Below are 27007 nucleotides of genomic sequence, written 5' to 3'. Positions count from 1 at the left end.
TGTGTCTGAGTGCAGCCCCACACCATCAAACACCAAAATCCATCAAACACCAAGCAGACCTGCTGCTGTCCCTCAGCCTGCTCCTGTGCACCCTGAGACAGTCAAATTTGGGCAGCATTTCATCTACTCACAAACCCTGTCAGGTCCTACAGGCTGTGCCAGCGCTGTTCTCAAAATCAGACCCTGAAACTCTAAACCAAGGGCACCAGAAGCCTTTTCTCCTCTTCAGTGTATCAGGACCAGTGTTTTGTTTCTTACAGTCCAGAATGAACTTCATTTCACACACCCTGTGGTGGTGGGTGGGTCTATGGAAACACTGATGTCCTGAGAGCCACATCTGGGCTCCACTGAGCCAAAATTTGCTGCATTTCACTTACAGAGGCCAAACAGGAGCTGGAGTTGGCCTGGGATGTCCCCATACCCTGAGCCCTATATCCTTGGCCATCTCTGCAACTCAACCACCACCTGAACTTGAGAGCGTGGAGTCCAAAAAATTTCAAAATTTGTATCTTTTTATTTCCTTGGGGAAGCCAGGGTTAGGGTTAGGGAAGCCAGGGGCTTCCTCAAGTGGAAATTGTAACCATAAAACCCAGAAACTACAAAGTTCTCTCCCAAAAATCCAAGCTTTCCCCTCCGCATGACAGAAAACCAGAAAAAAAACCTGGCAAGCAGGGAAAATTCAAAGACAACGTGCATTCAAGAAGGCTCTTGCAGCAGTTTTCCTGTGGCATTTGTGTTCCTACGTGTTGGGGTGAGCCCCACAGTCCCAGGGGTGAGCACACATGGGGTCCCTCCCCAGCATGTGCCAGAGCTGTGGAAGCTCATTCAGATGGACCAAGAAATGTGCCAGCTGCAAATGCAGAGACAGGTCTTTTCAAATAAGCCCCATTAGTTCCACATGTGCATTTGATAGATAATTTTTTTTTTGGGTTATGTAACATGAAACCAATAATTATGGAAATGAGTGTGAGGATCCAGATAGTCTCCAGAAGAAGGCAGAGAGAGGGAGAGCAAACAATACCAGAGACTTTGCAGGGATTTTTCCTCCCTCAATGCACCCATCCTCAGCACACTGCTCGTGCAGAGCCCTACTCAGCAGACCAAAGGAAAGGAATTGGCTCTGGGAGCTTCATCTCCCTGGAGCTGCACAGGGCCTTCAGCTGCAGGATTAAAATCTGGCTGTGCAGTCACATATCCAGCCCTGAGGCCACACAGGCAAATGGCTCTCCTCACCCCCAAAAAATGTGGAGAATGTGCTGGAAAGAGTGCAAAATCTGGTTCTTCCCTCAACTGCTTGTAGCTAGTTTGCTGTGAATTCCTTGGTTGGGGATCAGATCTGGAGGAAACAAACATCACAATCAGTATTTTTCAGAAAACCATTTAGGCATCAATCTGTTTATAACAAATAGCAGATCTCTATTCACACCCAAACTGATTTATTCTCTCATGCTTGCTCACACCCCACCATCCCCACTGACATTGCTCTGACAAACAGAGTACAAGTCTGTGTGCAGCAATGCTGGGCACATGGGGAGGAAAGAAAGAGGAGCACAGAGTTTTTTAGTGGGAATACAGCTATCAAAACAACATTACACAATTGGGGAAAATAAGTTTAAAAAAAAAGAAAAGAAAGTAGAGGTGCTTATGTGAACTGCTGCCCCTGTCTGGTCAGCACAAATCTTGTGTGGGCTTAGGTCAGTCCATTTGACACAGCTAGAAATGATTGTCTGTGTTAACCATTAGTAGCTCCCAGTTCAAAGTTCCCTGTGAGCTGCCTCTGTTCCCTGCCAGTGTTCCCCATGTCTCAGGGAAGATGCAGGCAGCACTGCCCACCCCTGTCCCTGTCCGTGTTGGAGAGCTCAGGAATGAGACACCAAACCTCCCCTTCCAGCCTGGGTGCTCCCCACAGAGTATCTGCCTGCAGCAAACAAACCCCAAAAGCAGAGTTTACTGCTCTTAGAGCAATCAGAGATGTGCTGGGCAGGCACTGAGGCCTCAGAGTGCCTGGAATAAAACTCCAGCCCCCATCCTGGAAAGATCCTGGGATGCAATCACAGGACAAGGAAGGGTGGGTGGTTCCAACAGGCGTGGCCCAAAGGAGGAGCATGGAAGTGGCATCATCTGCTGCCTGTGGAAGCACCTGGGGGACTTCCTACCACCCTTCTCATATTCTCAAATCCCCTTTGTTTGAGGGAAAAAGGTGTGATTTGGCTGTTTGTCACCAGAGGAGGAAAAAGGAAGCTTGCGTTCCTAAAACCTCTCAACTGCCTTTTCTGTCCAGGTGTCATCAGGATAGAGACACACATAAGCAATGTGGTTGTTCCCACCTTTCTGCAGGAAACAGAGGAGGTATTTGAGACTGGCTGCTCTTTCTATCTCAGCCACCAGGTTTTTTTAGAGTTAAGGACATCTGGAAAGGCCCTTCCAGAGGTACAGTCAGTGCTGAGCTGTCTGCTTCCCTTGGAGAACAGGAGAAGAACAGCCAGAACACAACCTGTGTCAAAGGTTGCTGGAAAGAGCATTTGGGGACCACAGAGGTGCTGAATGATCCTCACAACACCTCTTCACCCCTTGTCCTCCTCATGGGGGAACTGCTGAAGCTCAAAAATCACATCCCAGCAAAGCTTCCAGTTTCTTTAAGGTATCTCTTCCAAATTCTCACAAGTCAAGACACAAACCCCAGGAGTCAAGAGTGATTATTTCCCTTCCTTGGCTGTTGGAAGAAAAGTTGTTTTGGGGACTGGTACCTCCAGTCCCTCCATCCTCTAACTAGTCCCCCACTGCCTTGATTTGCTACCTGGAGGCAAATCACTGTGATTCAAGCCCCTCTTCCTAGTAACATTTCAGCATGAAGAATTCCTGCCCATCTTCCCACAGATCCTTGCCAACAGAGCAAGCCCAGAGCACCACTGATGGTGAAGGCTGAAATCCTGTGAGATGAGGGAGGACCCCAGCAGAGACAGTAGCTGAGGATTCAGCCTAAGGCTCTGTAATCCTGGCAAAAACAGCCTCAAAACACACTTTATCTAGTGAGGGTGCCTCAGAGCTGTGCAGGGAATTGTTTCATGCAGCCCTTTTATGGAGAGAGGAGCTGGAGAGCAGTAGTCCCCAAAATAATTCATGAGGCTTTTAGCAGCCTCTATTACTCACTATTGGAAGGACTGCAGTGCTCATTGTTTCATTCTGGCAGCCAAATCCTCCTCCACTAAAATAAATAACCACCAAGGATGCATCCCAGCTTCCGAGCTTTGGGTTGTTCACAAAATTAAAATCCTTCTATCCTCCATCAGGTTTGTCTCTTGATAACCCAGCAGCTGCTACAGTCACTGGAACTTCCCCATTACCGTGCAGGGCATCCTGCCCAGTCCTCCAAGAACTGAATTGTCCATCACTTCAGGGAGACCCTGGGAGAACGTTTGGCACAAACCTGGGCTTTACAAAGCCAGGGCTCAGCTCCAGGCTGGTCTTAGGCACTGCTGAAAGGAACACGAGTGACACCATGACCAGAGTCCACCATGTGGAACCAAACTTGTATCTATCCACAGGACAGAGAATTAAAACCATTAGTGCTTCTCAGTTGCTTTAGATGCTGAAATAAAAGCTCAGTAAGGAGGTTTGTTCCAGTAAGAACTGAATCAGAACAGATGGAGAAGTGCAAGCTATTATTTCCTGCAGCAATGACACGGACACTCCATTTGTTTATCCAGATCTCTGCCTTGCCCTTGACTCACTGGCTTCTCATCTCAAAGGTTTTTTGCTTAACTTACTAATTTCTGGGTAAATTATTTTCCAACTTTTGATGCCAAATGCAGCTTTTCTTGTTCATTATAAACCAACATAGTGACCTGCTCTAATTTGTGCACTGGCTTTGATGCTTGGTCAACTTTCCAGCATGAGCAGAATAAATCCCAGGGAGAACTTTGTAGTAACCCAGTTATTGTTAGGTGAAAAGCAGGTTTTTTTTGTGGCCATGGTGCTTTTTGAAAGGTTGAGGGGGCTACTTTTGCCAGACTCTGACTTTAATCAAACTTAGATTTTGGCTAAATCCCCTCAGATGGTGCTGCCCTGTGTTTCTGCTAATGGTGAATTATTTCCATTAATTTCATCTGGACCCTGGCCTGCCTTCCATGTTTGCCAGGAGGAGCAGTGTGTTTCCTGGAGCTGTTAACACCCCCAGAGAGGAGCCCTCTCCTGCAGCTCCTGCAGAACTCCCCAGCAAAGCCACAAGCCCAGGGGACCACAAATGGAACTGAAAACATTCTCTGGTTTGGAGTATGGGTGTATGACCTGTGCCAGAACCTTCCATTTAAAAATCCCCTTGTTACAGTGGAGCTCATTCTGAGACAAGGTGGGGACAGAGATTCCAGCAGTTTCCCACCTAAATCAGGCTCCAGCTTTGGGTCTGGATGGCTGCGGGTGCCCCAGCCAGGATCTGAACTGATCTGGTGATTTTATGGAGAGGAATGAGACCTCAATAATTGGCAAAAAGCTGACAGGAGGAGGGAAGAGGCTTCTCCAGTGCCAGCTCTCCAATTCAACACCATCCCCATTTGCACATCAGCTTTTAATATTTAATTGCAGCTCTGCCAAGGGACTTTGCCTCCTCTCCTGCACAGGAGGGGCAGAGGAAGGAGTCAGCAGCGTGGTGCTGGAGAGCCCCAAGGAGAATATCAAATGGCAGATCCCAGGCACAGGGAAGCGCTCTAGCATGTAAGTGATTTTACACAAAAACCCCTCCCAGATCACAGGAGATGGAATGAATTAATATCAGAAAAAATCCTGTAAACCCTTAGCAACTGGGGAATGCTGTGCTGGCTGTGGGAACTGTTCAGGGTGGGCTGAGAAGGGTTATTTTCATCGACTGCCTGTATTTAAGGGAAAAGAGGGATAGGGAATACTGCTCTCCTCACAGGCTCGTTTTGCCACAAAGTAAATCCCTGGAGGGCCCTTAACCTGGAATTGTTTAATGTTAGACACCACCACAAAAATGGGAAACAACCTCTTAACTGTGGGAGATGTGTGATCTGACAGATCTGTCTCTTCTCTACCACCATGGGAAATGACCTGGAAAACAGAAAAAAAAAAAAGGAAAAAAAAAAAGGAAATTTTTAAAGCAACTGGTGAGAAATATATTTCCCTCCCTCTGGTCTTTATTTCAGATGTCTTAACAGGCATGAGAAGGGAAGCAGATATTCACAGGTTGCTGAATGACATTCTTATCCCCCCAAAGATCTGTCCCTTTTGGTGGTCAATGACTGGACATTGAATAATATTCAGGCCACAGCCACAGTAACTGCTGATGAAACATTTTTTTTACAAGCAAAGTGACTTTTAGAACAAATACTTTCAAAATGTAAATACAAGTACTTAATAATCCTGTAGTTCAAATGTCTGTGTCAGTGATTAAAAAGCAATTACATATAACTTGCAGGTCCCCAGAGTTCTGTCTACATTCAGAAAATGAACCCCAGATGACCTAATGTACTTCCAAGTGTCAGATCAGTCACTGCAAATACAATGCCCGAGACTTCTGCTGCACATTGCTGAAGTCTGGAAAACAAGAATATTTTTGGCAGAAGAGGCCAAGGGATACTTAAATCTCCAGTAACTGTCTGAATCCAGAGCTGGTTCAGGTCTGTGTGACACTGGAAACATCAGAAAATTTTAACTAATGATACATATGCAAATTACATTAAATAACTTTTAAATTATTTAAAGCTAATTTTCTTCACGTCTTTTCTTTCTTCACATATCTCACTGTCATAGAGATGAACTTGGGGATCTAAGAGAATGAGATAAGTGGTAGACAGAGTAGAAAAGACCAATTCCCTGCATTAAGTGTGATTTAATTTAACTTGTGTCTGCTTTAACCCCGTTTTGTTTTTCAAAAGTGAATTTCAGTGATGAGGTTTGCAGATGTTTCTGTGAAGACAGCATTTGTTCCACAGCCCTTTCCTGATGCCCTCAGTGGAGATGGACACACTGATTTTTGGCCTCTTTCCCCCGAGTCTTCACATCCAGCACCATAACCTTTGCTCTCTTGTTTCAATGCCAGCAGACAGAAAACATGGAAAAAGCTGAGAAGCTGCGGCCAGCTCAGTCCTTCCCTTCTCTGTGCCATTCTCCAAGGAGCAATCCAGAGCTCAGGACAGTTCTCCTGAGGAAAGCTCTGTCTGTCTCAGAACTGGTTGCCAGGTGGGTGTTTAATCTATGGCTTCAGTTCACCTCAGATCCCAGGGGTTCCAGGGAGGATTCTCCCTCTCCACCCCTGTAACAAACAAATCTCACTCCGATAAAATCTTTCCCAAGCACAGCATCCCAAATTGTCAGGTCTCAAGTGAGAGGTGTTTTCTCTCACGAGTGCTCCTATCTGTTCTATATTTCCAGTGCATTATTATGTCTTGGAAAGTCCTGATTTAAAATCCAGGCACAGTCGACAATCTTCACTAAATAAAATGACACAGAGGAATTTGCCCTTGACCCCAAGGACTGGAGCATTCCCAAGTGGACAATTAAAGCTTTTAATCTTGGTAGTTTGTAAGGTGCCACAAGGGAAAGAGCAGATGCTGCAGAGATGAGCTGATGGGGAAGAGAGAGAGGTATGGGCACTGCATCCCCTCCTGGTTTCTCTCAATGTCTCCTACCAAAAGACTCCAGGGAGAGTCACATTTCAGCCCAAGCCTCTTAAGGGCTGATTTCTCTTCTTGTTACAACCCATAACTGAGATCAGCCCAAAATGCTGCCAAGCGTGAGACGAGTTCAGATTAGGAACAGAACCCAAAGTACATCTCCCTCCATGTAAGAGTGACAGAGCAGCTGTCAAGTCTGTCTCTTGAACTTCCCCAAGGGACAGTTTAGTTCCAAATATCCCCAAAATTGATGAGTTTCCACTGTAAGTAGCCATCTTTCTGACAGGGTCTCTGGAGAAAGCTGAGAGCTCACTCCCCAGAGCACGGAAGAGAAGGAAGGTGGTTTGTTCTGCAGAGCTCTCACTCATCCCTGGTGTTATATTAGCTCAGGTACCAACTTGATAAATCTCTTTACATTAGGTTAAAGCTGAATAAATTGACCTTCTGGAAAGCCTGACTTCAGCTCCAAGCTATAAATCAGCAAAGTGCAATAATACACCTCGTTCAGGCAATGTAAACCCCAACACATCCCCCACCAGTGGGGACATGGGTGCTCCAGGGACCCTTCTGCACAGAGCTTGGGCAGCAGTGCCCTGAGATAAAACCAGTCCTCTTTGGGAGATTTCTCACATCTGTGTCATCCTTCAAGCCTTTATTTGGAGTCTCTGATATTTTGAGGGTAGGGGAAGGCAGGACAAGCCTGTCCACAATATGCAAAAATATATTCAGGCTGAGAAGGGACTCAGGTGCCATTTTCTGTCTTCCCTGCAGGTACCAGTGCATCCTGAATGGTGAAAAAAACATGACCAAGCAAGAACATCCCAAGGTGAGAGCCAAAGGCTCAGAGCTGTTGGTATGGGTTGTCCTCACAAAATAAAACTCCAATTCTTGGCAATGAGAGACAAACAAAAACCCAGCATTTCCTGCAATAACTGATGCTGTTCTGAGCATAGCCCAGGACAGGTCAGACCCAATTGTCTCTGAGTATGTACAGATGGACTGGCTAACATAAGATGCTCCAGGATGGAAATCTCATTTATAATATTCAGGTTGCTGTGGAGTGAAAAAAAAATTGTGGAGGTAGAGACTAACAGAAGACAATCAAGAAGTGAAGGACCTGGCAGAGGATTTAGTGCTGGCTTGAAAGTCATTAAGGCACCCAGAGAGCCACACTGGGCTGGCAGGGATGATGCTGGGGCCTCTCTGCCCTCCTGCACCACCAGCTGGAGGCTTTTTGATGTTGCCCTGTGTGTCTCAAATTAGGTGCTTGTGTCATTTCTGCCATTCCACTCCACCATTCCAGCACTTTCTTGGTGTTCTTTACTGTAATGGGACTTAGACATCAAGTTCATAGGTAGATTTTGCATTTAGGGGTCTGCAATTCAGCATCTTAAATGGAATTCCCCCCCAGCCAGAAGCTGTGACTACTGTTCTCACATCATGGCAATGGGACACCTCCCACCTGCCAGTGTTCCTTATATTTTGGTTGCAAATTCATTGTCATAATGTGCAGTTCTCAGCTCTGTGCTTGCTCATTTATCACTGCTTTGTGATAAGGGGCCTCTTACAACCTGGAATAAAAGAGAAGATAACACACTGGAAGCCAGATATTCTGGATTTTATCCAGCTTTTCTGCTAAAAATGGACTTGATTCCCACTGACCACAGAAAGATGAATTCCACCTAATTAAACAAAAGGCAGAATCTGAAAATTTATATTTTCCGTCCAGGTTTCTGAGAAGAAACTGGAAATTTCTTATTAAATGATAAAGAGGTTTTTTTTTTCCTGATGGTTACTCTGCATTTTTGTAGAGTAGGTGGATGAAGATGGGAATAAAGCAATGATCCAAGAGAGGAGACAATCACTGGCCATATTTTTTCTACTCCAAGGCTTTCTAGCATGTTCATGGACAAGTCAGGAAGATTCACTGGAAACAGGCAAGACAGAAACTTCCACAATTCAAAAACAAGCTTTTGTGTCCTTGACATTTATTTCAGAGAACATAGAAAGTGGTGGGATACTCTTTCATTCCACAAAGTTAGAAAATCAAGAGATGTGATGCTTGAAGTAAAAGAGTAGGAAATAAAATGTCACATGATTTATTATTGAAATTATATAAGGAACCTATTTCAATGTTTTGGTTTTTTGGGTTTGGGTTTGTTTTTTTTTTTAGCTTATGGAAACAAGATATCCATCACAGAACAATGTCATTCCAGTGGGGAAAAGCTGTGCATCACCTCGAAGTCATCCCTGTGATATGTGCTCCAGCAAGCCCATGGAGGGTGCTCCCATCCCTAAGACTGGTGCTCCAGCAAGGAATTTCAGAGGGTTCCTGGCCAGCTCTGACACCCCTAAAATCACCCCACACTGTAAGAATGCACACTGTGCTCCACTGGAGGCACCGTCTCCTTTGAGGAGGAGGGAGGCTGATCACACCAACATCCTGACAACAATCCAGCCCCTGAGCACGGACAGCAAACCCCAGAGAGACCCAGCTTTCCCTTCCCCTCTCCAGAGCAGCCAGAGGAAGGCACGATGGAGTCCTGCCACCACCACAGGGAAGGAGTCTGCTGCAAAGGTCAGGAGCTGCTCTTCTTCAAAAAGGCCCTACAGGAAATACATTTTATCCTTATAAATTCCTGGGCTTCGTGGTGGTGATTCATCATCCACTGATGCCAATCCCTAGGCACAGGGGACAGGTTTCCCTGTGGATGTTTATGTCTAGTGCCATGCAGCTCTGGGTGATTTAATGGCACCAGGGGCAAGGTCAGATGTTCAACAAACTCCTTGTGATGCTCCTCTTCCTGCAGGGAAGGAGTTGGTAGGAATGGGCAGCCTAGAGAGAGACCTACATCAAGGAAACATGGGAAATTATATCAACCATGTTGATAAAGTCTGAAATATTGATTATGGATGAGGTCCTGTCAGAAATTATCACGTTCATCTCTTTGGTGTATGATATCAGCCCAGCAAAGGGCAACACCAGTCTCTACCACGTTTGAAACACAAAAATCGTTGTAGGAGTTGGTAAAGGAAATGAATGGGTAATCCTGTCTCTGAAAGGTGGCCTCAAAATCAAAGACAGGTAGGGAAAATGCCACTTAGCTCGGGAAATGAGGCAGAGCATCACAAAGCTGTGAAGGACAGGCCTTGGAGAGAACAGAGCAAAGCCAAGGCTGGGTCCTGCAGGGAAAAAAAAAAGCCATCTTTGGCTCTGGTGCCATCACTTTCCCCACACCAGCCTTTGTAGAGTTCCTCTCCTCTATTTATGGGAACTTACCTGTTTCCCTGCTGTTGTTCCCACACAGGAAAGGAAGCAGTCCCGGGACAGGCAGGGGATCATCTCCTCGGTGCCAGGTACAGCTGATGACTCAGCCACGGGCAGAAGCTGTGAGTTGGATTTATTTTGGTTTCCAGGCATCATTGCCACCCTGTTTTCACCTCTAGAGATGCAGCTGGGAGGGGTCAGGTCCTTACACAGAGCTGGATTTCCCACAGAGCCCCACAGCAGACACTGAGGGGGCAATGCTGGCTGGGGACATGTGGGTCCTACCAGCACTGGACATTCAGGAATGTGGCCAAGGATAAGGAGCACAGAGAGCAGACAACCCCTCGACTACAGCCCTGATCAGTCCCACTACACAGAGCTGGCAAATCCCAGCCCAGCCGGGATCTGGGCCAGTGATGAGTCCACAGAGCCATGCTGGCTCTCCCTGTGCTGTTATCCCAGCACTTAAAAATAGCTGCTCTTAAATACCAAGGCAGAAGTACATCCATGTTTAGTTTGGGATGAGTAATATTTCCCTGCACCTCAGCCTCGAGGAGAGGAAGAGGGATGAGGTTCCTTTGTACCTAACTAAGGAGCCTTGGCTGGGCTCCTTTTTGAATTTGGCAGCCGTGGTGCATCAGAGAGTCATCCTTGGCTTAAGATAGGGCATGTAAGTGATCCCTAATGTTATGATATCATCAGGACTAAAGCAGGTCAGGGATATTTCAAGGCAAGAGACATCTGTCAAGAGTGAGAAATCCAAGCTTTGCATGGGAAAGGGTTGAATTTTGCCGAACTTTGCTGTTTGACTTGGGGCAGAAAAAAAACAGGTCTCCAAAAAATCCCATAATGACTAGATTAGAGACCACTGGACCAGCACACAATTTTGGCCCTGGATCAGGAATCCAGGGTCCCCTTAAACTATGTATTTAGGATTTGTTCTTTTTTTCTTTCCATTTCTTTCTTGCCTTTCACACAAGAGGGGGGAAAAGGATCACATGCTGCCTGGATTTGAGACCCTGTATTTAGTTACTCAACTGCATGGGAAAAGAAGTCTCTTACATGAGTGCACAAATGATGGAGCTGAGCTTTCCACAGCATTGCTGGGATATTTTTTTTTAGTATCAGAGCACATGATGTCACCACGCTATCTAGCTCAATGCTGTCACAGATTTGTATGTCTTTTCCTCTGGCTGGCCAGGGGTGAATCATGGCCTATCTTAGAGCCTTACACCACTCCCCAGCCCCTGACTCAAAGGTCTTGTAATAGCCATGGCTTCATGTGGTTGGGCTTCACTGGAAGGGCTTTGTGTGAGGTCCTTCTGGGGAGGCAATTCCATGCAGGGAGCTGGGAATACGACAGCTCCTGCTGAGGTAGGTGCTGGATTTGCTCAGAGACAGGAGTTGTAATGCTTCCTAAAAAAGTCCAGGAAGCAGCTGTCCCAAATCTCTCAGGGACCAGACACACCCAAGGCTGTACCTGAGCTCTGTTCCATCGTTCCCATGGAGTGAGAGAGATCTTGGTGCTCCACGAGCCCCAGCAGTGACCAGGACAGATCTTCTATGGGAGCCCTTCTATGGACAGCCCCACTCCCCCTCCTGAGGGATGGGGAGGGGACATCCCAGACTTGGGATGTGGAAAGCAGTGTCCAGTGGTTTGAAACCACACAATAACCACAGTTCTCAGGGGCTGGGATGTCTGATATGGAGGGCAACAGCTTGGCAGGGTTCAAGAGAGCTCTGCTGACTGGAGTTGGGTTTATCAACAAACACATCAATTTGGAGCTGAATAACTGCACAAAATGTCAAAGAACCGGTGGCTGCATCTCTTTCCAGGCACAGCACAGTCACACCTGAGACACTGCTGCAGGTCTGGGCGTTGCTCCAAGGGGACAGCTGTTACACCCTTTAGAAAAGTGCGTTCCCAGGCAGCCAAACCAGCTGGGCTGTGCCCCTGGTCACGCTGGCAATATCAGATGATCTGTAGGAAGCTGCCACCAAGGACGTCACCAAGTCCCTAATTAAAGAGGTCCAAGTGGCTGTAGTCTGCAGTAATGAGATTAAACTAAGCACTGGAAGATTTACACAGCAGAACAAAATTCTTCCTAGGAAGGAAGATGGCAAATCAAGAAACCATTTTTTTCCCAAAGGGAAATAGTTGAAAGCTTGAGTCCTTTAATATTCAAAAAGAGAAGGCACCAGCTAATTTATTGCAGATAGAGTCTTCTGAGTACTCAGGATTTAAAAATCAACAACTTCTAGATGAATTTTGGCAATCGGAGAGAGGGAATTGTGGCCAAGGAGGAGAGAAGAGGGACACGCACACAGGTTTGTGCATGTGTGTATTAACACTGCTCCATTATCCAGGGTTCCCAGATGAAGGACACACAGGGATGTTCCCTCAGTGCAGAGCAGAGATGAAACAGGAGCCTGAGGTGACTGTAAATTACAGAGCATCCATGCAGCCTCAAACCCACCTGCAAACCCTCCTCCTCCTTTCTATCCTATCCCATCCTATCCTATCCTATCCTATCCCATCCCATCCCATCCCATCCCATCCCATCCCATCCTATCCTATCCTATCCTATCCTATCCTATCCTATCCTATCCTATCCTATCCTATCCTATCCTATCCTATCCTATCCTATCCTATCCTATCCTATTCTATTCTATTCTATTCTATTCTATTCTATTCTATTCTATTCTATTCTATTCTGCTCGATTCGATTCTATTCTATTCATTTCGACCTCTACACAAGGGGAATTTTTAAAGCAAGGGGAGGAGGCGAAGGAGAGGGCAGGAAGCAGTGGGGTTCCCCATCCTGCATGCAGGGAAGCTCTGGTTTGGTCCAAGAGTTTGCTGGCAAGGGAGGCTTCATGGCCGGCTGGCTGCAGCACCCGCACGCTCTGCTGCGAGGGGGTGCGGTGCCATCTAGCGACAAGGGAACTGCCTCACTTCCATCCCAAAATCGGGCTCCGCAGGGATGCTCCGGACGCTGTGTCCCAGCCCCAGAGAGGGGGAGGCTGCCGCCCTCCCTCTCGCCATCACCCGGGGCTTTGCAGCCGTCATTCCGCCGTCTGCATCACGCTGCTCAGCCGACGGGCTCGGGAGAACATCGCCAGTGAACTGGAAAGGTCTGAAAGTCGCGGGGGGGGAAATGCTGATTTAAGATAAAAGGCTGTGCTCATGCCAGAGACGGCTCCGAGTTCAAGGAAGCTCTGGCACTTGCCGTGATGCAGTCTCCTGCAATCAAAATAATCCCTAAAAGCCCATTTCCCTTTCAGCAGTTGCTTTTCGTGGGCATGACAGGCAGGAGCTGAATGTCAGGACTCCTGTAAGTGGCCAATCTTTCCAGCTCTCACTGCTTTGTGCCTCTGCCACTCGGGCAGGAGGCAAACCTGGGGTGTTTAAGCACGAGATCCATCTTGTCCCCCGACCCAAACACCTCACATCACAGAAAGAAGAGGTAGCAGGACGTGCCACCCATCCCCTGCCACCTCTCCCAGTCCCTGTGACCGATTAGGGAAGCTGGGATCACAGCTTTTTTTGGGAAGGCTGCCACAGGAGCACACAGTAGTTCCCAGGGATTCTTGCAGGGCAGGGGAGAGATCAGCCTCTGCTGATCTGCCAACAATCAAAGCAGACAAGTTTGTCCCTCCTAATCGGCTTTTCCTGCCAGCCCCAGTCTCTGCTTTCACTCAATCTAACCTAAAGAGCCTTTCCCTGGCTAAGACCTCCTGCCCTCTTCACTGGGCTTCCAGCAAGAGCCTCCTCATCTCATCCGAGGGCTCAGATCCGCCCTCTGCTCAGACCCTGGGGCTGCTGATTTCTCCTCTCACACACTCAGTGCCTCTCAGAAAACCCCAGTGCCTCCGTGATTTATTTTTTTCTCGTTTCCTGCCTTCTAATTAGTTGCTGTCTTTCAGACAGGAGGACAAAACCCTTTCCCCAGGAGCCGTGCAGGGCTGTCAGGTAGTTGGGATCTCTCAGGGCTGAAGGAGCAGTTTGCAGGGGCACTGATGGGGACACACGTGGAAGTCACAGCCCTCAGCTGTGACCTAGGGATGGAGAGAGACAGCAGGAGTGTGAACAGCAGCCGTGTGTGCAGACAGAACACAGAGATGTTGCAGATGGAAACAGAACTCCACACAAATACACACACACACACCCTGTGTGCTCCTGCCAGGCACAGACAGGCATGACACACAAATACCCACTGCCAGCTGCTGGCTGAGCTGATTTGCTCTGCCCTTCACCTCCTGCATTTATGTCCCTCCATCCACATGGAATAAATAAGATATCTCATTTCCCAGTGTGCTGCTGTGTCTGCAGACACCACTGCCACCCACTTGGTGCTACCTGGCCATCAAGGACCTGCCTACACCCTCCTGACAGCTCTTTTTCTGATCCTCATTTTTGGGAAGGAAGAAACGAAGAGCACAGAGACCACATCAGAGGGAGGGGTGATGATCTCCAGAGGCACCAAACTTAACACAGACAGCAGGGGAGCAGCAACCCATAGCCCTGCAGGATGGGAAACTTAAAGTTTAAAGAAGCTGAGCTGTGGTAGAGAGGAGCTGGGCCCTTCTAGGAGCTTCAGTGAAAACAGATGTTCATCTGCAGCTGGACATGTTGAGATGGGATGTGATGCCATGTGATGTTGGCAAGGAAACCACACCCCATGCTGAACTGCAGCCTGGGTGATGTGTAGCATCTTCTGATACCTGCAGACCCACAGGCAAGAGAGAGGGGCAGCAGCCCCTCCAAACACTCCTGTAAAAGTTCAACAAAACTATTCAGGAGAAGTGCATGAAAAAACTTAAACACTCACTACTTACAAAAAGAAGGAAAGGAACCTTTTACCTGGGCACCTAGTGAGAGGACAAGGGGAAATTATTTAAAATTTAAGTGGAGAGATTTAGATTAGATGTTAGGAAAAAAACCTTTACTCAGAGGGTAGTGAGGCATTGAAATGGGTTGCCCAGAGAAGTTGTAGATGCCTCCCCTCTGGAAGTGCACATGGCCAGACTGGATGGGGCCTTGAGCAACCTGGTCTAGAGGAAGGTGTCCCTGTCCATGGCAGGGGGTTGGGAACTGGATGATTTTTAATGGCCCTTCCAACTCAAACCACTCTGGGATTCTGTGAAACTGGAAAACCAGCATCAGTTGCTTTGCCCTTTGCAACAAAGAGCATGGAGTGTTTTATTTGAGGTGATGAGGATTCAGGTACTGGCACAGCCAACCCACATCTTCCACTGCCACAGGGTGATGTTCCCAAATATAGACTCTCTAAAGGTGTCAGAAAAGCAAACCAAAGAGAGAACACCTGGTTCAATGTTCCTGGGTACTTCAGTCAAATTGGTATCCCAGCCTGCTAAAGCTGGACTCTGAAAACCACCCCCAGAGCCTTTGGTTATGTTTGTATTTGCAAATTAGCATGGCCAAGCAAGATCGCCAGCTCTGGTACAGAGTTTTACCCACCATTAACATCCTAAAAATAGCACCCTTTGCCCAGCTGAACTTTGAGGGCATGGAGAGTCCTCCAGGTCTGAGTGCTTTATTATTATCCCTCACCAAACACTTCCCAGAGCAGCTACCTGTGACACCTCACTGCTGCAATGATTGGAGCAATTCCCAGCTTACCATAAAGCAGGTAGAGTGGTTGTCCTTCTTTAGTCACTTTCCCAAAGCATTTTTTTTTTATTCTTGCTTCTAAAATACTGGAATTGAAAAGGAAATAGGGAACCAGAAAAAGTAGGTAATACCTCTAACCTTCCCAGCTTCTCTCTTAAAACTTTGGCTGTGGCCAGAGGTGATAGAGGGGGCTGGCTGTGAGGATCAGAGCCTGAGAACATGACAGTGAGTCAGGGAAATGCCTCTTCCCCATTGCACCACTGCCTGGAAGCATCCCTATCCCATACCAGGTTACACCAGGGGTATTTTGAATGAATAAATTCTGAAAATAAGCCAAGGCCCCAGCCTTTCCCAGCCCCTGTGCAGGATTCCTGGGACTCATGATTGACTCAGCCTGGTGGAAGAGCAATTTCACTGTTCCCTAAAAATAGACCAAGTGGTTCATCCTCTCAACATAGCCCAGCACTCTGAGATAAAACCAGCTGCCAGAGACCACTGGAGGCAGTGAACAGGACTGAGGGTGTGGGGTGTGGAGCAGGGCTCCGTTTGGGATACACAAAGGGCTGCCTGGCCCTGGGTTTCACACAGATTTTCCACTGGGGCTGTCTGAGACTCGACTCACCTGTTGGGACTGCAGAGACCTCCCTGTAAGTAATTTTGGGGAAGATTAGAATGGGGTGAAGTATTGCATGGATGTGAACCTCAGACTGACCCTAAAATGCAGAGCAAAGGAGAATGCTTGGTGTTTCACACTATGGAAGAGGTGTTGCAGCTCATGGAAAGCCATGGATTTTATTCTGCTGGCCCAGAGATTGGTAAATCCTGCTCTGTGCTGCAGGTGTGTTCCAGGTGTGGTGGCTTTGGCTTGGTTCAAGACCATGGTTTAGGGCACCTGGGCATGCTCTAGACAGAAACAGAGCATTGTAACTGTGTACTTTTCTTCTGTCCTAAAATACTGAAAATCCCAGCTTTGAAGCTTAAATTCATGGGGACAGATCTGAGTGTCTATTCTCTCCCCAAAAAAACCCAAAACCTGTTATTTATGACTAGTCACTTTGAGCACAAATAGGGGAAAGAGTCTGTATGGGACCTAGTTGAGCCAGATGGATGCTGGGCGTGGAGGGGACACTTTCCAGACCCAGACCCTGGTCAGGACTGGCAGTGGGAAGGCAGCAAAACATGGACTGCTCAGAAGGAAATGAGCTTTGCTTCACCTTATATCCCTAGGGAACAGAAGGCAAGGAAGAATTAGTTAAGAAATTAATTTCTTTCCCTCTCTCTTCAATCCCCGTCTCCAGAGAGGGTTGAAAAATGTGTTTGTGACCCTGAGCCAAACAAAGGGCTTCAGGAGCCTGTGGGGTCAGCAGCGTTAATATGGCCATACCTCACTCCCTGTTCGTGCTCACATGTGTGGAAGGACGCTGCAAAAATCTTCATCACTCTAAGATGGAGCAGAAATGTGCCCCTGTGTGTTCATGTGTGTCTCATACCTGATTATCCATTTGCCTTTTGGCTCTAAGGGCTGTCTCATGGTCACCAGGAGAGCCAGGACTTCAGGTCCATCCCTGGGGATGCCCCTCAGTCACTGTAGGAAGGCCTGACCTGAGCTGAAAGCAGTATTTTTTTCAGCTCCTGCATTTGTTAATGGCTAATGTTTCCTTCTGAGATTCACGTCCAGCTGATGGCTGTGAGAATAACAGAAATTCTGTAGCTTTCCCCAGTTCCCTGCAGGTCTCCAGTTTTCACCCAGATTTTGTACCAAAAATGAAAGTGAAGTATCTTCAGATTTTTGTTAGAAAACAGAGATTTAGGGAAAGAAATATTGTCTTCCTTTCCCTATGTCTCAGGTACAGATCTCACTTTGTGAGAAGAGGCAAAATATAAAATTCCATTCTCTTGTTCAGGCAAAGTGGTAGATGATTCACTAGTGGCAATTAAAGGATTCGGCATGGGTGGGAATTTGTAGGAATATCTTACAAAGGTTGTTTTCAGCCCTTGAATAAACTCAGTTTATTTTACTAAATACAAAAAGCTTCCTTTTGGGGGGAAACCAAGCAAGGATGCCCTGAACCTGTTACTAAGAGGGAGAAAATCCTTCTTTAGCACTGGTGAAGGTCCCAGGGCTGGGTCTGAACAGAGTAGTAGGAATCTTTCCTTGCAGTCCTGTACCTTACTAGTATCTTACATTTTCAGTCCAACCATTTCTCTCCTCTCCCATATTCTCACTGGCAATTTTTGTTACTCAGAAACAAATGGAAATTCCCAGGAATCTCAGTAGCTACAAGTGGGTTTGGAGTTTTCTCTTTAAAGGATACTGCTAATTTGGTTTGGGGTGTGACTCTTTCGTCCAAAACAGTATTAAGTTTTCTTGGCTGCCGGTGATAACGAGCCGACAGTGGCATGGAAACACCAGGACAAGAATAGAAAAGCAAGGCAGGGCCTTGCAGCTCCTCAGGGCATGTGGCATCCCTGCAATGCCCCCACGTAAAGAGCATGGCATGGCAAAGAAATGCTGAGAGATGCACGGCAGAGCCCTGATCCCTGATCCCAGCTGGGCCCTGCATCCCAGGCAGGATGTGAGGCTGGGGATGCTCACCGGGCTCTGCCTGCACACACATTCCCAAGGTATCTTTCCAGAGGGGTGACAGAGGGCTTCCCTTAAAAGGGCTGGTATTTGTGGCATGCCAAGGAGCCCTCTCCCCAGGCTGAGGCTATTCCAGTGGGGAGCTGGGTGTTGCTGGGGGTTTTAGAGGGAGGGAAGCTGCTATCGTGAATGGTCATCCTGAACTCCGGGCTGCGAGGGCTGAGATGATGCAGTGCAGGAGGGAAAAGATCCTGGGAGAGGGGTTAGGGATAAAAGTGGTGCTGATGGTGGGATAGGGGAGATGGAGAAACAGGGGAATGGATGTCAAGCAGGGGTGTTTATCACCATTCCAGTGAAAAACCCCTCTGTGAATAGCAAAAAAGAGTCGCTGGAGGATACGAGAATGGTGCTGGCTGGGCGTGATCCACGATGTGTCAGGGCGCAGTGCTGGACACTGCCAGTGACACACAGCCAGGGACAGTCACTAAACATCCACTGGGCCTTTATTAACCCTTTATTAACCGAGCAGAGGGACACAGAGAAGGAGGCAATGCCCAGGGCAAAGTCGGAGCTGCACCCACCTCCTCCAGACTCTTGGTACCCAAATCGTGGGGTAATGGGGGATGGGATGATGAGGTGATGGGGTGATTGATGGGGTGATGAGGTGATGGGATGATTGATGGGGTGATGGGGTGATGCTGGAACCCTTCTTAAGGACAGACAAGCCTGCAGCAGCCAGCCCACACAGGAAAGGCCATGTCCCCAAACAGCAATGCCACTCGCAGCTGTCTCTCAGCAGAGCTTCTTGGCATTTTTTTGGTGCCCAGAATAGAGTCCTCCACATTCCTGGATTTTTGCAAAGCCCAGAAATAGCCCTGAGCTGTCTTGGGGCAGATACTCAGTTCTGCCTGAGGCTAAATTTTCCCAACTCTTCTCAGAAGCTCTTTAAATTACCTGGGTGGTCCTGATGCTGCTCCTGCAAAGGACATTCCAGCTGACACCAAAGAGCCAAAAACATTTGCAGAAGTGACCAAAGACCATGAACCTTCAGTTTGGAGGTGCTGGAAACTGCAGAGAAATCTGATTTTGAAAATCAAGGGCAGGAAACAAGACACGGGTTTTTTTTTCTTTCACCACCTCCCACCCTCTCAGATTTGCAAATGCAACTTTATACATGTGCAAAACATTAATTATTTTACTATAATTAGTGGAAAAATCCTAATGCATGAAATGATCATTTAAATCTTATTTCCTTTTCAACACAGCTGGCCTTTAGTTACATTATTTTATTTTGCTTCTTTGTCTAGCACCTTCCTCTGTTTCTAGTGCTTTTCTTTTCAGCCCATTTCCCACCTCAGAAATCACCTATTAACTCTGTGTACCAGAGCCTGTCTAATCATTGCAGGAAAAGGCTTGCAGACAGGGCAAAATCTCTCTTAAACCATTTCAAAAGGGAATTATTTCTATTTATTTGATATGTGTTAGTCATTACATTTATGTTCTATATTAGCAGGCCTTCCCACCTCCAAATCAGGGATCTATTGTATGTGATGCTGGACAATTTATTTGAAAAGACAGGGTATATTAATGAAAGTTTGGAATCAGGGAAAAAAAAAGCCTTGTTAAATTGTATGATTTTCATTAATCATCCAACTGTAATCAGTGCTGTTCTTATATCTGAGTTGGTAGGTGAGCATGAGAAATTCTCAGTACTGACTTTTAAAGGTGGATTCCTAGCCCATATTGTTATAACAGGTACTCTTGGACCAAAACAGTAAAAAACCACATGAATTCTATGAATTGCCACTCTGGCACATAATGGGCCAGTCCATGGTAGAAAGAAAAAGCTTGAATTTCAAACACTCACAGTCCTTTGTAGGACTGAAAATGAGAGAATGTACTGTGGTTTGAAAAGAGAACAAAGTGTGATCTGGGCATCAGGAGGGAGCACCCGTGAGGGTGAGCAGAGTGTTTTAGAGCATGACTGCTCCTCAGTCTTTGCTAGATTCTAAAATCCCATCGATGCTCCCTGCTCCATCTCTGTCCCACCTTTTTTCCCCCTTCCTTCCGAAAAAAACAAATGGTATTTTAACATTCTCTAAAGCCTCATGAGTGGGTCATGAGGGCAATGAGGAACAGATAGAGATTCTCTCCTGCCCAAATCCTCCCTGTCCCAGGACGACCCTTCCCTGCCCACCCATTACTGAAGCATCCCAGAACCACTCACCTTTTCAGCAGCCTCCAAACTGGGGCAGCAGGGAGCCTGCCCTGCTTCCCACACCTCCCTCAGAATGTGTTCCCTTCTGGCAGAGCTTCCCTGTGGACCAGGGCCTCTGGCAGAGGGGTTAGGGCAGAGATTTAAACTTTCCCCGTTGACTGAGCACCCCAAATGGGCTGCCTGGCTCCTGGATTAAGCAGCAGCACTGGTTTCCCAGCCAGCTTTTATGGGTGCTCACCCATCCATGCAAATTCCCCCAGCCCAGCCGTGGAGCTGTGCCTGTATTTAGGAGTCACTTTTGTCAGGGAACTGATTCTCTGGGGAGAAGAACTGGGAGGAGGATGGGACAGATGTGATTCTGCACATGCAGCTGCCACATCCAAGGGCACAGACACTTAGAAATGGGGTCCCCATCTGCAGGGATGTGCTTCCAGCTTTGGGACAGGTCAGTGAGATGCTAATGGTTTCACTGGGGTGACCAGCAGAGACAAGCAGGTGGTAGTGGGGACATGTCCAGTCACACAGGGGTGTCACACACTCATGGGTCAGGAGGCTGAGCTGGTAGTGACCGTCTGATGGGGGTAACCCATGGCTGATCCCAGGGGATCCCCAAATTCCCAAAGACAACCAGTCCAGAGGGCCACAAAGCAGCATTTCCTTGTCAGTTCTCCTCTATCCCCTTGGAATAGACAGTTGCTTTCACAATCTGAAGAAATCACTTGTTTTCCTGCCCTGACTTCCGTGGTGCTAAGGAGCTCCAGGACAGGAGTCTCTGCTCCTACTGGCCTCTGAGAACTGGGTTTGGGTCCTGCACCATGGGATGTACCAAATGTCTCATGGTACTGGAGCTGTGGCATTGCCAAGGCATGAGACCACAACACATCTGTGCACCATGGCACAGGCCAGGCCCAGAGCCAGCATGGAAACCCAAAATCTCCTGCAGAGCAGCAGACACCGAGCAGGGGATGGAGGATGCCGGATTTGGGAGGAGGTGCTGTCTGCAGCACTACTCCATCAGTGAGCAATGGAAAGGCACAGGACCCTGGCAGGTCTTGCCCCACAGGGCTATCCCTTTCCTCTGGCTCCTGCAAGCCCTGTGCAAGCCCCCAGCCCATCTCATCCCAGCCCATCCCATCCCAGCCCAGCCCAGCCCAGCCCATCCCAGCCCCGTTACACAACCCCCAGCTCCCAGGGCGACACAAAGGGCTTTGCTTAGCAGCTGTGTTTGCTCAGGGCGGCTGATTTTGGGAGCACAGCTGATGACATGTGGTTGGCCAGGCGACCCGGGACACTGGTGCTGAGCTTGCAGCTTCCTTTTTTAATAGGTGACTCAGGCACTCGGTAGCTCACTGGGGTTGGTGGTGGGAGCCGGGCTGTGAAGGAGTGCCAGCAGCAGAGGTGGTGGACACCAACAGGTGGGTAGAATTGTTTGTTCATAGGATAAAGTGGTTTAAATAGAAAGTAGAGTGAGACAGAGCTGCCCTGTTACTGGTGAGATGGGGTTTTCTCAGGGGAGGGAGGGAGAGGGCAGAGGTTTTGTTGGTGATTTGTTTTCCACTTGTTAGGAGCTGGCTGCCAGGTGTAAGATGATTCTGGTTCAAGAGACATGCAACATTATCTCCAGCAGGAGACAGAGCAGTTGAGTGATTTATGGGCAATAATTCGAGAGGAAGTGAGTGAACTTTTAGATGAATATTTGAGAGTCTTTTCCCCCTGTTGCCTTGCCTTCTCCCCCTGTGTTTAGAAAGATCAGTGAGTACAAACGAATACAAGGAATTATTTTCCCTTGTTGCAAGTTTCTATGTCTCACAGCCCTCCCTGCCTGCCTGGGCTGTGACTTAAGGGGCAGAGAAGCTGTAAACCAAGCCCGACCTACAAATACGTGGGGCATGGGAAGAGCTCAAAAAGCCCGACAGCTGCTCCTTATGGACAGTCCAAACATTGCAACCCCTCACACAAAATGTGCAGATTCATCCGGCGCCAGACACTGGCACGAAGGACATTTTGCCGACAAACGCCAGCAGGGAGGAGCATTCCCTGCATCCTTCATTTGGACAGCAGCGCCGCCGGCCGCGGTGCCAGCCGCTGCCTGGGACGGCAGAAGGGGGGTTTCAGGAGATCTTTTCCTCCTATTTTAGCTCAGAGGAGATGCTTTAAAGCCTGAAGTATCGTGTTTAACCGCGCTGGGGCCGCAGTCGCGCAGTCAATCAGCGCGGCGCGCATCACTCGGCGCGCCAGCGGAGCCCTTCTGCCCAGCGGGGCAGAAACGTGGAGCCCGGCACAGGTTTCAGGCTGAGCTTCCACCTCACACACAGCAAACATCACCCTGAGCCTGGTGTGTATATCTACCTTTAGCTGGGCTTCAGCATCTCCAGCTGGGAGCTCCGCGCTCCCTCCCAGGGGATGCTGCGAAGCCGCGCCTTGCTCCCAGCTCCTGAGATGTCCTCGGATGTCGCTATCCGCTCACACGCCACAGCTCAGCCTTCTCGTCAGCGGAACGAGCTGTAGTTCGTCGGCTCTTAGCTATAATTAGCGGTTTCGAGGGAGGCAGCAGCCTGTTCCGTCAGGCACAGACCAGATTTTGTGCGAGCGCAGAGCCGGCACAGAGGGTTGGAGCAGCCCTTCTCCAAGGCAGGAGGCTTTGTGAGAAGGGATAAGCAAACACAGGGCTGTGCACAGCCAAAAAAATAGTCAGAAATGAGAAGGGAAAAAGAAAAAAAAAAAAAAAGGAAAACAAAGGCAGCGATAAGGGGGATGCCTTCAACAAAAGCTTTGTATCTAATTATATCTGCCATTAAAACAAGCCCTGTGGCCTTCCAGCCATCCAAGCTAAAGGGTGAAGGAACGGGCAACACTGACACTGTGCTATTTCCCACTGCCTGAACTGGAAATCTCCCTTCAGCTGCACTATTTGCTCATGGCTGGAGGGGCATGTTGCTTTTCTTTGTGCAGTATGTGAACCCACAGGCCTACAGATCAGTACAAATTATATCATCTCAGCAGTGATGCCCATAGCCTGGGGTGGGAGGAGACATTTGAACATCACCAGCCCAGCTCATGGACACAGGGATGCTTTTGCTAAGCACTTCTCACCAAAATGGGACTTGAGTCAGCCTAGGCAGGGTCCCTGCCTTGCCTTGAGGGGCTCCCATCTCCTAGATATGGTTTTCAAGACAGCCAAGGGTTGGTGTTCATTTTCCCAGCCAGAAAGGCTGAAAATGTATGCTTGGTTTCCTTTCTACCTTTCTAGCAAGGCTCACTGTGCCCAATTCTCCCCATTGCTCTTACTGGGAGACTTAGCCAAATCTCACTACCATGCAAAGAAGAAACTTGCTGTTTGCCAGAATGACTTTTTGCCTTTCCAGCAGGCAATTCAGCAATGTAGGACAAAAGAAAGGCATTCCCAGACAAGATTTTTCAAATTCCTCAAAAAGGAATTTTTTCAGATTCCCTAGAGGTTTCTGTAGGTAGATCAGCACATGCTGCAAGGACCCTCCTGATACCCCTAGAGCAAAGGGGAATAGTTTTAAACTGAAAAAGGAGAGATTGAGATTAGATATCAGAAAAAAATTTCTTGCTGTGAGAGTAGTGAGAGTGGTAATGCCCAAAGAATTTATGGATGTCCCATTCCTAGAAGTGTTCAAGGCCATGTTGGACAGGGCTCAGAGCAACCTGATTTATTGAGTGGCATCCCTGCCCATGGCAGAGGGGTTGGGATGAGATGTTCTCCTAAGTTCTTTCCAACACAAACCATTCTATGTTTTCCTAGATGCTGTTCATCTCAAAAATCCAGGATCTAGTCAAAGTTCAGGGTGTCTTGAGCAGAGTGGGGGGAAATTATGCAACCAGAGGGTAGTTGCAACCTCACAGTCTATCTCAGGATGCACCAGGTCTGCCCCAGCCTTGCCACTCTCTGCAGTGGCTGTAGACAGATAATTCCCTTTGACTCAGTGTTTAAGCTGTGGACAGCAGAAATCAGGGAGAGAGGTGCCATATTTAGATGGAGATATAGCAAAAAAAAAAAAAAAAAGGAAATACCTTCTGTTTCCTCCTCTGGTGTCCTAGTGATCTCCAGCAGAACTAGGCAGCTAAATCTGTATTGCATCCCACTGCTTCCCCATGTATCCAGCCTTGGTTCTGCATCAAAACGCCTGCACACCTACAGAAGCAGCTGGAATAAAGGACAACAGAAATCTTGAGGTTTGGCACCTTCCAGCAGCACAACTGGCAGGGTCTGACAATTCACTGAGGTTCCTTTGCTCTTATCATCATGGCTTTTTGGTGCATGTTTGTGCCTATAGGAACTGGTATTTCATTTGAAGCACATTTTTAGTGCATGGAGTTGCTTCTTGTCAATTTAAAATAAACCCAGAGTAAGTTTCTTACAGTATTTTAGAGAAAAACTTGAAAATCTGAACTTAACATGCAGAACACAAAGAAGAGTTATTACATTTGTTGTTTTCTAATTCTCGTGATTTGGGGGCTGAGGTTTGAGGGCAAAGAATGCTGGAATGGCTGCAGTGCTTCTAGTGTGCATGTATTAAAAAGTACATCAGCCCTTTCCTGGCTGTGCAATAGCTGGATTTGTGGAGAGGGAGCCCATTGTTCAAACCAAAAGCATTGCAAATACCTCACTAAATCCGAATGCAGCAGCACAAGCCCTGCAGAGAACAGGAGAACCTTCTCGTGTTTTTACAGTGGGAACAGTGAAATTACAGCCCTGACTGACCTGGAGGGCTGAGATGCACCCTATAGGTGTAAAGCTCTATATATTATCTATGTCTGTGTGATGGGAGGTGGAGATAACCATCCTCACACCTGGCAGATTAGTGCAAAAAGGAAGTTCTTGGCTATATTTTGGAGTTGCTTCTTTCTTTGAAAACTGAAGCTCCAGCGGGGAACTGGTGCAACTCAAAATATCAGATCTCTAAATTCAGAGCAGGGTTTGAAGGCTCTACCAAGGGCTCCCTGCTACATCCAGTGGCAAGTCTCACCCTTTTCATGTCTCCTGAGATGAGCTCCCGGGGGAGAGGCAAAGATAAGTGGATATAACTGCTTGTGAGGCACATCCATAAGAGAGTGGTGTGGACACAAAGAAAAAAAAGTAGGAATTGGCTCAAGTTGGATATGTGTAGCTCTGACTCTCTCGTGTTTGCTGATGACCTTACCGAGGAAGCAGGAATGGGGCCAAAGCATCACTCTCATCCAGGCTCCACCTCAGCCACAAAGGAGATGGGAATACCCATGTTTTTTCCCTGAACTGGGTGAGTGTGATGTTCTGGGGACCAACTCAGTGTGCCAGAGTCAGGAAAGTGATGCTGTCCTGCCCTCCTGTCAGTGGCTCATGGCTCACCACACACGTCTGTCCCCGTTGCAGATGACAGGACACGGTCATTTTTAGACCCATCAGGCAGCACCAGCCACACACTCCAGCAAGGACGAGGGAGATCCTCCGTGAAGGAGCTGTCGGCTCTGTACCTCTCGCAGACAGCTGCTGCTGCTGCCGCCGGCCCCGCACAGCCGGTAAGCACCGCACCCTCCCCAGGGCATCCCAGCAATGTCCCTCCAGCAAGTGCCTGTGACAGGCTGGGACACAACGAGCCTGCCTTTGTAAATCTCAACAAACAACGTTTGGTTTCCCTAAAATGATCATTTTCCCACTTGCAAATGTAGGATAGATATGTATAAAGCCTTGCATGTATCACATTAAATTCACACATGCATGCACACATCAAGCACACACACACCCCTACATCCACTAGCCCATACAGTTCACTCATAATAAGATTTTCTCTTTATTTGCACATTTATATTCACATGCATCCATGGAGAAAATAATTAGTAAGAACAACACATCTGTCTCCATACTATCCCCATTATGACATACACAGACACACACACATATATATATATATATGTCCATATATGCCACATTCAAGCATAACTTTGCAGTGCAACCTCCCTGTGCTTCTCTGTTTATATCCCTTATTCTGGGATCCAGGGTTTTAATTCCTCACTCCAGGCTGATCATGGATAATACAGGATAATACAGGTTATAAGGGTTATGAGGCATATTTTTCCCATTTCTCCAGTTCCACCAGTGATCCAGGAGTGACATGGGATGGGATTTCATATCTGGACCCTTCCTGCAGGCACGTTCATGTTTCCCCACACTCTCAGCATTTTATGGGGCCCCTTTTCAGAGATGCAGTCTCTTGAGTGTTTATCAGAGAGAGGTCCAGATGAAGTGGTCTCAGTTGAAAATAATAAGTGGAGACTGCATTTGGAAAACTACAGCTGGTTAGAAAAGAATTTTTTTTAAAATTGCAAAGCAATAAATTGCACAATTCATAATTCAATTACAAATGTTGATCAGTTTCATTTATAAAAATATTGAAGTATAAAGAAAAATATAGGTTAAATCAAACTTTGGAGAAATCAATGCTAGTTTTGTTTCCCCCCTAACTTTAAAAAAATATGTTTGGGGTTTTGATTGTTGACTGAGACATTAGGAAACATATATCTGATCAACCTGGAATAAGACCTCTTTCTCAACTCTACAGAACTGCCAATGAACCAAAAGAGAAAATCACACCTGCATGATTTTCAGTTCTTTGTAATTGATATACACATTAGTACACATAAGTATATAAAAATATATATACAGATAACA

The 27007-nt window shown here is 47.4% G+C and overlaps 1 protein-coding gene across 1 annotated transcript in view; it reads left to right on the top strand.

Annotated features, from left to right (window-relative positions):
• Window positions 1-6067: 6067 nt before the first annotated feature.
• The window catches only part of XIRP1 (xin actin binding repeat containing 1), a 30782-nt gene continuing 9842 nt past the window's right edge, over window positions 6068-27007 (top strand). Inside the window, exons 1-5 of the mRNA XM_088155391.1 lie at window positions 6068-6195; window positions 7401-7455; window positions 8803-9207; window positions 9938-10019; window positions 25712-25857. Of these exons, the coding sequence (XP_088011517.1) occupies window positions 6068-6195; window positions 7401-7455; window positions 8803-9207; window positions 9938-10019; window positions 25712-25857 (816 nt within the window). The remainder of the gene's footprint in view (window positions 6196-7400; window positions 7456-8802; window positions 9208-9937; window positions 10020-25711; window positions 25858-27007) is intronic.

The sequence above is a fragment of the Sturnus vulgaris genome, chromosome 1 (assembly GCF_052056855.1).
Source record: "Sturnus vulgaris isolate bStuVul1 chromosome 1, bStuVul1.hap1, whole genome shotgun sequence".
Taxonomy (NCBI): Eukaryota; Metazoa; Chordata; class Aves; order Passeriformes; family Sturnidae; genus Sturnus; species Sturnus vulgaris.
This window is presented reverse-complemented; position numbering and strand designations above follow the sequence as displayed.